Source organism: Camelina sativa, chromosome 4 (assembly GCF_000633955.1).
Source record: "Camelina sativa cultivar DH55 chromosome 4, Cs, whole genome shotgun sequence".
Lineage (NCBI taxonomy): Eukaryota > Viridiplantae > Streptophyta > Magnoliopsida > Brassicales > Brassicaceae > Camelina > Camelina sativa.
Window position 1 is genome coordinate 18,687,688 of NC_025688.1, and position 10,693 is coordinate 18,698,380.

Consider the following 10,693-nt stretch of genomic DNA (forward strand, 5'->3'; position numbering starts at 1 on the left):
GATCAAGCAACGACTGTCTAATCGTTGTAACCCACGAGAAGCTGTAGCAGCTCGCCTAGCTTCCTCTACAAGAGCAGCACGTGCAGACGAGATTCCAGCAGGGACTAGACACGTGTCGAACGTTGAACAGTCGATCCAATCCTTAAGAAGCTCTTCTTGTCCCCATATCTCCGGTATCCAAACCCTACCGGCGATCTCTTTCCGGTGTTTCTTTAACCTCTCTCTCCCACTGTCCACTCTCTCTTCTTCTTGATTCTGTTTCGGTTTCTTCTCTTCAGGCGAAGCTAGATCTTTCTTGTCGGAAACAGAAGAAGCTGCTTCGTCGGGGGAACTTGGCGGATCTTGTTTGGTTTGGTCGGGAAGATCAGGCTGAGTAGATGGACTGATCGGGTGGGCCATTGGAGAAGACGTCGTATCGTCGATGTTCGTCATGGTTATACACAAATAGTAAAGCACAGATTCAGATTCTTGGAGGAAAACAAAAAGATGAAGAGAGATATGTGTGTTTTTGTTTGTGTGTTGATAATATGCATTTTTTGTTGGGTTTTGTAGTGAGAAAATCGGGTGGGAGGTTGTGTTACACGTCGACGTAAGTTGTATTGTTTGGTGAATTTTCTCTTTTTCGCTTTTGTTTTATTTGTATGGTAAGTGACAACTTTACGAGTCTTTTTTTGTAGATTGGATTGCTTTGGCCCTTAATTTTTGGAGCCTCAATAAAATAAATAAATCATCAAAATATAGAAATTAAACTATTGATTACACATTCCTCTTACGTGTTTATTTTTGTGCAAGTGGTTAAGGCTTCACATATTTGGATAAAATAGTGTTTCATGAGATTTCTCACAAAAATATTAGTCTAACAGATTTTGAAGAATCTTTGGTTAACATTCAAAATGAAAATATGTAAACAGATTCAGGTTTTCAACTCTTAATCTGTTGAAATTTTTTTGGGGCTAGTATTTCGTGAATATTCATTAGTTATGTGAATATAAGAAAGCATTCAAAGCGGTTAAATTTTTTTTGGGAGGATCATGAGGCTGATGTTGATTTAGGATTTATTCCGATGAAATATGTTTAGGTGGGGATACATCGAAATTAACTGATCCTGATAATGAAATCTGCAAAATATATATTCTAAAAAAAAAATTAGAAGAATTTGGTTTCCGAACGTTTAATCGATAACAAAATGGCGAGAAAAAACAAAATCGGCTACAAAAATTAAATATTATATTTTTTTCAAATATTTACATAATGATTGACATATAGAGGTTACGATTTAAAAGAACTTTCTCACGTGTCATTATACGGAATTCATTTCTCTTCGATACATATTTTCATGGCCTCTCATTGAATATGTTCATGTAAATTATGTGTTGATCAATTTTTGAGATTTTGCTTACTCTTTTTACACTTTGATCCAACAAGAAACTAAATAGTAAATACAAGAAATTTAATGTATCTTTCTACAGTGAGCATATACGTACCATCAAATGAGATATATGTGTGTCCATATATATACATGACTGTCTGATGTAGATGTAGAATTTATTGAGATGGACTATATATTATGTGTCGTGACTCGTTTGGAAGACCGAAGAAGGATATATTTAGTGCAGACGTTAACATTTAACCATACTTTTGAAGTTTGATTTCATATGGTCCTCTCATTTCGATATTTTCTGAAATGCAAGTACATAGACGACGTAAACTTTCGTGATGCGCAAAATCAAATGTATAGAAGAGAAAGTCTTCTGAGCTGTTATGAAAAGGGACTTTAGAGATGATATCTTGTGCAAATTCTCTTTGTTCAATCGAATGTGGAAAGTCTCTTATCCCTGAATTTGTCGAAATTAAATCATATTTTTTATATATGATTTGGGTCTAATTTGTAAGACATATTAGATCGTGGGGTTCCAACTCAAAACCAATTGGCAATGAGTAGAGAGGCCCATATCTTATATATACCACTTAAAATCCTACTCAACTTTCAATGTGGGATATTGTATCCCTAATAAGACATACATCAACGACAAACAGTGAAACGTTCAGCCTACAATTTATATATATATCGGAAGTTCGGAACCTCCAAAAGTCTTGCATCAAATTACCTAGCTAGGTTCATAAAATTTAATAGTAGCCAAGTCTTTTATTTGTTTATTCAGAAGATGTTACATAGCTGATGTCCCAAACCGCGTTTTCACAGCAAACAAGAAGTCGTCAAAGTTTAAATATTATTTTCTTTTGTTTTATTCACTATATACGTTTGATTTTGTCTGCTTCAATTTTTATATATGTACACCACTGGTCGACTCGGGAGATGGAAGAACAACGAAAATGAAGAAAACAACAACACAAGCTTTTCTTCTTCTATGCTTGCTTCATATATTTCTATGTCTATCATTTCAGGCTCGTGTCCACGAAGGTCAGTCTCATCTTATTCCACAATAAATTTTAGGAACGTTTTCAAGGGATGCATTTGACGGGACGATTAAATCACAAAAATAGAATAGTCTAGAGTTTACAAACTGATTAGTTTGTCCTGTCTATTACAACCGTGTAAACTCTCAAGTAACTGTTTTTTTCTTCTTAATCTCTAATTATGCGGTTAAATAAACTCATTTGTGTTAAAAGGTAGACATGAGATATGCGTAAGACCCTCCCCACCATGTGGAGATTCTCCTAAGGGAGGAAGTGAAGATCCGGGACATACGTATAAAAAGCCTTGCAAACCCATTCCAAGACCACCCCCTCCTGGAGATTGCTAGTAGCCTAGCAACGTTGAACTTCCACGGCCTCCCCTTGAATAAGTTAATGTAATTATGTGAATAATTTGTGATATTTTTTACTCTTTACACTTTGATCCAGCAATAACTAACGATGTAGAATTTATTGAGATGGAATATATTGTGTGTCGTGACTCGTTAGGAAGGTCGAAGAAGGGTATATTTAGTGCAGACGTTAAAATGTAACCACACTTTGAACTCTGATCTTATATGGTCCTCTCGCTTCGATATTTTCTGAACTAAGTACGTAGACGTATACTCGAGTGATGCGCAAATCAAAATGACTAGTAGTTTTTTATTTTAAGTAATACCATCGTATTTATAACTATACACATAAATACTCAGTTGAAAGAAACTAATTACCTTTGTTTGTAACCAGTGCCGGCTTAACACATGTGTTAAGGGTGCTTGAGCACAGAATTCAAGGGTCCTATGTTTAGGTATTTTCTTTCTGCATCGTATCAACGAATCTAATCAATGTTTGAGCCGGACCTTTTTGTAACAATTTATAAGTTTCTCGAAAATTTGCATCACAAGTAGACTAATTCATTTTAGTTAAGTCATATGTTTGTTTATTGAGAAGATGTTACATATCGTTGATGTAGAAAACCGCGTTTTCACAGCAAACAAAAGAAGTCGTCAAAGTTTGACTTCTTATTTATCTATTCACCCAACGTTTGATTTTGTCATGCTTCAATTTTTATATATACATGTACACTACTTGTAGACATGGGAGCTAGGGAGAAGAACAATATATGATCATGAAGAAAACAACAACACAAACTTTTCTTCTTCTGTGTTTGCTCTGTCTATCCTTTCAGGTTCGTGTCCACCTAGGTTAGTCTCTTCTTCTTCTTCTTGTTTGTAAGGTTTTAATTGGTTAAACGGGACGATTAATTGATTTGTCCCGAAAATAAAACGGTGTCGTTGATACAAACTGATTAGTTCGTGCCTATTATTACAACCATTTGAATACCCTAATTAAATGTTTTTTTTTAATCTCTAATTAGAATTTTAAATGTGTGTTAAAAGCAGCTGCACCTGCGATATGCGTAAATCCCTCCCCACCATGTGGAGGTTCTCCTAGAAGTGAAGCTACGAATGATGAAAAGCCTTGTAAAACCATTCGAAGACCACCTCCTCCTCGAGATTGCTAACAACATTGAACTTTCAGAAGAAGCCCACCACAGATATAATAACATCAATGTTTTTGTTTATTAACCATGTCTTCCAAGACTAATTTGTTTGCAAGCTGTGCAAACGATATCACTTAACTTATGCCTTATCATCATTTTTTTTCCAAAATTTATGTATATTGGTCCCAAAGTAAAAGAGAGATAATACTTAATAACTATATATGTTATCACATATATCGCTACTTGTAAAATTCATGCACCTATATGATAGATTTAAAACAAATAAAAACCATATAAGCCCTCATCATCAATACAATAAAAACACAATACTTGTTTTCCTCTACACATCAGCTTCTGTATTGAAGCAAGTACACATCAGCTTCTGTATTGAAGTAGGTGTTGACACCTCAACAAAAATGAACAACCTAGATCAGCTTTTCTCTTCCTTATGGGTAGACAAAGGAAATCATAACACTGTGTTTAATCAATTGCTAAATGAAGATGAAGATCGAACAAGGAGAAGAGAAGGAGAATTGATCATCCGTAAAAAAAACAAACGAAAGCCAAAGTGGAGCAAGGTCAGTTGTTGGATTGTTGGTTGGTTGTTCACAAAGTTCTGATTTCAGTGTTCTTCCTCTTCCATTTCTCTGTCTATTCTAATTTCGACTAATGAAACAAGAGATCCTGGCCTCTCTCTCTCTCCCTCTCTGCAAAACCCAAAAGGCTGAAAAAATTCAGCCAACGGTGTCGGCGGTTTCATCACCAACATATGTCTTGGCGGTAGAGAGCTGCTTAACGGAGTTGCGTAAGAGGAGGTCGAGATGTTTCCATTGCTCGTTGGAGTTCCATAGATCTCGCCGATGTTACCCCATTTCACGATGAGCTCTCTGATGATGAAATTGTCTCCACCTAATCCTCATCCGCCAGAAAAGTTAGAATAAGAGACGAGTGAGCTCAGAGCCGTGTCGATGATGCTCTGTTTCATTGACTTTTCCCAGAACAAACAATCTCGCCATAGATTGCGCCTGAGCTGAGACTCGAGTCTATTGGCTGGGTTGTCGAAACCAAGTTAAGCATTGTCGATAAAAATACAGTGACGTCATCATCGGCAGGGGTGAAGCTCCTACATTCATAAACAGCAATCTTAGACGAGTTTTGTTTCCTGAAATTGGTCGTATAAAGTACAAAGGACTTGGGTTTGGTATATAACTTGAATGACTAATTTCGATTGTACTTTTTATTCCATGACCTTACTTCATCATGATAGTGCTTATATTGTTACAAGTAGTGTTAATTCATTCACAACATTGTTAAACTGTTCTCCTATCATCTTCTTTGCAGTTTAGAAGCCGTGGACGGTCACAAGATAAGTATATGATTCCTTTTTTTTGTAAGTTCTTTTAACATTGTCTTTTCTACATGTCTCTCTCTTTTGGCAAATTCAGTTTTTTTTCTATCAAAATTAGTGATCTTTTAATGATCATCCAGATTGAAGTTACTTCTCTGTTTGCTCTTTAAACGTGGACTTGAAAAAATTTCTTCTTTGTTTTCCCCCCCAGGTCTGTCCTGTATGCACTAAGAGGGTGGGATTGAATATCGTTGGGCATATTACGACGCAACATGCCAATTTTTTTAAGATATCCTTTCAACTTTCAATATCTGATGGTTAAATCTGTTTATGATCTTGGTTCTCTATAGTACATATAATAATCATTTGGTAGAACTTAAAGAGTGGATTTTTTTTTATTCCTTGATGAGAGGTTTTTACGTTCAGCGAAAGAGAAGGTTGCGAAGAGGAGGATATAGCTCTACTTATCTCGCCTTGAAAAAGGAATTCCGGGAAGCAAACTTACAGTCTCTTCTTGGTGCTTCTACAAGTTTCACTTCTTCAACCAATATCGATTCTGATCCGCTGCTGTCATCTTTTATTTTTAATTCTCCTTCACTCAATGAGTCTGCAAACAAAACTGCTACACCTGCTGTGACTGAAGAAAACTCAGCTACAAATGTCTCATTTAGAGAATCTCTCAAAAGGTATATATTGACATATACTCTTAACCAATAATCAAAACGTATATGTAGACGCTAAAGTTAAAAACTTTTGCTGGCTATCTATCACACTCAGTTCAAACAACTCTACACAATCTATGACTCTGCAGATCATTTTCTCCCTCATTTAGAGATTAAAGGCTTCAAATATCTTAATCCTGTATTCTAATAACCTACAATCAGTGAGATTTAGCCACAAGTGGTAAGAAAAGACAACGTACCTGGCCATAATTGAGAATAGCAGAACAAGGGCTGATTGAAATATCCCCATAAGGAAGGATCTTTCCTTGTGAAAAGCTCTCACCTTATCTGCATTTGGCTACATACATGTAACCTGTTGGAGTCAGAGCAAATCCAAGCTCTTCCCATTTCACATTCGCATACTTCTCATCCGCTTCATTGTTTTCATCTCAGTGCCTGCCACCAAAAAAGCATTGAGTAAAATAAAATTTAAAATAAACAAACACCATATATACACCCAGATCAGGATGATTCTAATAACCAAAATCATTTCGTTTATCCATTTTCTCTCATTTATCAGAAGAAAAAAAATTGAGACTTTGTATTATTACCTTGTAGTACGAAGAGGTGATGAAGAAGGAGCCATAGCTGGCGGAGAGAAATAGAGAAGTGAAGTGAAAGGCAGAGAGACGTGGAGCGGTCACGTTGTCTTAAGAGCCTTCTTTTATAGTGACAACAAACAAACCCTTTTGATTCCTTTCCATCTTAATTATTTTTTTAGTAAATATTTAGAGCTCATTAGATGAACAACTATACTTAGAGCTCCTTCACCCTTACATTTACTCAGAATTCTTTCTTCACATCCTCAATCTAGATATCCGAGTAAGCCCTTTATCTCGATGCCTAATGTTTTTCCCTGAGATCTGTTTGATAACTTTGGATTATGTGATTTCTATATCATTAATATATATATATATGTGACAAAAATTATTACTGATATTTTAAAATGTTATCTTCTAAAATTGAATAGAGAAACAAAATTTCAATTTAATTTAAAGATAAAAATAAAATTTGAAAAATGTGTAATGATATCTTCTTATAATTAAAAAAGGAGTACGTTTTTTTAAATGACTGAAATCATCCTATTATTTACGGCAATTGCCACTGAATACATAATAAAGGAGACTGAATCGTGAAATTGAGCAGGATAAATTTGTCCGAAATTTTCAAAAAAAATAAATCTGATCCATTAAACGTAGGATCCGCATGTTTTTTCAACAAACCCGGTTCCATCTCTTTTGGGCCTCACACGAATAAGGCCATATTAGCGTTCCTATTTTATTTAAAATTGTCCATCAGCCCATACTTAAGACTATCGACAATCAATCTCAATAATATTCCAAAGGATAAACTATGGAAACTATAAACACAATATTTACTGTATCAATCCCGCCCTCAAATCTCTCTGCATTATATCCATTTGTCTGACTATCAATCAACATTGATTTCAAGTTCAATCACAATCATAATGTAATCCTAAACAGAACCAATAATCTCGCAATCAGCAACCACTCAATCAATAACCGATCTTATACGATACCCTAAACTACTAAAACCACTATAAATAATCCAACATCGAACACATTCATCTTCACTCATGGAAGACCTACTCAACAAAGTTTGGTGAAACATTCGATATGGTGCTCTCAGATGTCAGTAAGTTCACGTTCTTATGTATCTCATCAAATGCAAGAAGATTTTTTTAAAAATAATGCAAGTAAAATTTACCTTATCTTCTCTTTACTCAGGGAACGAAGATTCATGCTTCGGTAAAAAAAGATTTGATCAATCGTTTTGAAAACAAGGTCGTTGCTGGGCAATAGAGAACTGTCGAGAACTTCGGTTTGAGTATAGCCAGTGGTCAATTCAAACCGACTACCCATCGTTTCAAGATGTCTTTCATCACTCAAACTATTGTTAGTAGGATGGAATCTTTGTCTGATGATCAGTTTCTAACCCTTTCCCCTTTTGTTTCTGTCCTGTCTGGAAACCTAAATGAGAACAACTTGATTGGTAAGTTATTATATTTGAAGCACTTACTTATATACATACAATCTTGAAAGTAATATGCTAACATGGGAATGCTGTTTTGATTGAGTTAAAACTTGATTTTTTGATGTTTTGATGTTTTCTTTCAGATGCAAACAAAGGACAAGGCTTTCATAATCTAATTTAGAAAAGAATCGCAAAAAAGAGAGTCATGTCATGTAACTAACCGTGTAAGACGTCATCATCGTTCGTAGTTAGTTGACTGTAATTGTTGATGTTTTTAGCCCATCTTTCTACACAATCGTTGTAAACCTGAAACGAACATATATTAGTATATGAGGACGTCTACAGAATTTTATAATTTATGTTAAAGGAAATACAAATTGAACTTAGCTTGCTTTGGTTTTGGGTGATTGTACTTTTAAAACATAAGGAAATACCTGGAATTGAATGAAGATGTTAGTTAATCTTATAACAAAAGTTAGAAAATCACAGACCCTAAAATCAGAATTTAAGGTCCATATATTACCCTCGTGGATTAAGAATTTTAAAAACTTAAAACTAACAGAACTTACGAATTGAAATCTTCGAAGTAGATCAAATAATTCAATTAGTTTAAAAACCTATTTCAGAGAGTAGTGGCCTGAAGAACTTACCGAACAACAATATCCGCTATTGAAATCAACGAACTCATTTAGTGGGATCTCAAAACATCTGATTATTGTATTTCCGAAGTAGATCCCGCAGCAATCGAATAGAGAAATCGAGAAGGTGAGAAGGAGTTAAGGGTTCCAATCTTCATATGAGGTTGAACAGAAGATTTGCGGTGATTAAAAAGAAAAACACCTATGCTTGGGTCTTCAACGATAGAGAAATCGAGAAGGTGAGAAGGAGCTGACGGTTTCCAATATTGATCAAAGATTGAACAGAAGATTAAAAAAAATAAGGAAGAAGGTTAAAAAACCAGATAGATCCCCGATGAAGTTCAACAAAAGAAGTAATTTTTATTATTATTTCAGTTGGGCTTTTTCTTTTATTGTCCAAATGTCTATATTCTTTTCACACATGCACAAAATAATTGATCCATACCATTAGATTATTACAAATCTTTTACAAATGATTTGGACAATATTTAAAAATATAAGTCCAAATAAAATACAGATACAAACCTACAAATATTATCTTAATTAATAATTATAAATACCAATGTTCAAGAAAGCGCTAGGCGTTCACTAGGCAGTGACTCAACGCCTAGCGCCTAATCGGAATCTAGGCGGTTTTAGGCGGTTTAGGCGTTTACACTATAAATTAATATATATATAATATTATATACATAATTATACAAAATTTGTATAAGAATAATAAAAATATTAAATCAAAAGCAGAACAATAAATAAAAATATTATTTCAATTCATTTTAAATAGTATATTAAACATCTATAATTATGTTTATAGAAATAAAACTTATAAACTTTAAATTTGTGCAATTAAAATTTTAAAAATACACTAAAATGATGATACTACAATTTTAGGCGGTCAAAGCGGTCGTCTAGGCGGTGCTATAGCGCCTAGCGCCTAGACGGGGCGGAGGCGGACGCCTAGAACGCTTTTTCGAACACTGATAAATACCAAACAATTTATGTATCACCAAAAAAATACTAAACAAAATATACAAGTTAGTTAGTAGATTTTAGTTATATTAAAATAAGAACTTTTTAAGTTATACTATTACTATAACTAAAATTATTTGTATTTTTTAAATTGTTATTAAAGAATTGTCAAATCAATTCTACTTTTTAATAGACATAAAAAATCATAAATTTTAAATTTTAAAACATTTGACCCGCGAACCTAGTTTATAATGAAAAATAATAACTTTTTTAAAAAAAATTTCCCATTTACTTTTCAATAATTTTAAAATACATTATTAGTGATAAAAATTATTTTTAATTAAAAAAATAACTATTATAGTTATGTCATTATTTTAAATATATATATATATATATATATGTTGGTCTATACCGCTGATGGAATCATTTTTCCATTAATTTTTGTGTGTCCGTTAAAACATAAGCCATTTTCAAGATTTTAAGTGATAAAATCATTTAGTAGTTTATTATTGGAGATGAAAATTTGAAGGTCTAAAGTCGAAAGGCCACTTTTTTTTTAAGGAGATTTTCTAAAAATGGATAAGCAAATTTAGGAATCAAAACGCTTTCTCTTCTCAATCTTCTCACTTTTTCCTGGCTGACGTTGTAAAGCAAAGACATTTTGGTCGAAGAAATTAGAATTAAGTGATTAATGTATGATATATAATTTTACACTACTCCTGTAGACTTTTTTTTTAAAAGAGAAACATGTTTAATGGAACATGACTTTTGAGTTCAAATTATATATGATTAACTTTTTAAAAATGAAATTCTTTTAATTTAAATTAGAATTCAAACACAATTATATTTTTCAATAATTCAATATATCCAAACCAAGTACATAGTATACGTTAAATGACATATATAGAAAATAATACATCAATAAAAAAAACAAATACAGCAGATCAAAACCGCACAATCAATCATTCACAAAACAATTCACAAATAAGATGCTATAGATATAATGAATTTCTAATCCAACACAAACATACAAAACAACACATAATAAAAAGAAAAAAAAAACATACACACAATAACTAAAATTACACAAAAAAAAAATTTTAAA

The 10,693-nt window shown here is 33.3% G+C and overlaps 1 protein-coding gene and 2 long non-coding RNA genes across 10 annotated transcripts; 1 reads left to right on the plus strand and 2 right to left on the minus strand.

The window, feature by feature from the left end:
• LOC104784033 lies at window positions 1-641 on the minus strand (the record flags this gene model as incomplete). The annotated part of the gene is made up of 1 exon (XM_010509110.2): window positions 1-641. A coding segment is annotated over exon 1 (432 nt), but the record flags the coding sequence as incomplete, so codon positions are not given.
• On the plus strand, window positions 2,042-5,556 carry LOC104781124. 4 transcript variants are annotated; one of them, XR_002037739.1, is made up of 6 exons: window positions 2,042-2,422; window positions 2,632-2,813; window positions 3,511-3,620; window positions 3,819-4,497; window positions 5,261-5,309; window positions 5,479-5,556. It is a non-coding gene; the product is annotated as an uncharacterized LOC104781124 (long non-coding RNA). The 4 variants fall into 4 exon arrangements; XR_766867.2 differs by lacking the exons at window positions 5,261-5,309; window positions 5,479-5,556 and having other exon boundaries at window positions 2,079-2,422; window positions 3,816-4,074; XR_766868.2 differs by lacking the exons at window positions 5,261-5,309; window positions 5,479-5,556 and having other exon boundaries at window positions 2,081-2,422; window positions 3,511-3,604; window positions 3,819-4,074.
• Window positions 4,214-8,975, minus strand: LOC104781123. 5 transcript variants are annotated; one of them, XR_766863.2, is made up of 7 exons: window positions 8,635-8,975; window positions 8,206-8,418; window positions 7,718-7,980; window positions 6,541-6,852; window positions 6,190-6,385; window positions 5,773-5,895; window positions 4,214-5,042 (listed from the first exon to the last, which is right to left on the minus strand). It is a non-coding gene; the product is annotated as an uncharacterized LOC104781123 (long non-coding RNA). The 5 variants fall into 5 exon arrangements; XR_766865.2 differs by lacking the exon at window positions 4,214-5,042 and having other exon boundaries at window positions 5,504-5,874; XR_766864.2 differs by lacking the exon at window positions 4,214-5,042 and having other exon boundaries at window positions 5,504-5,904.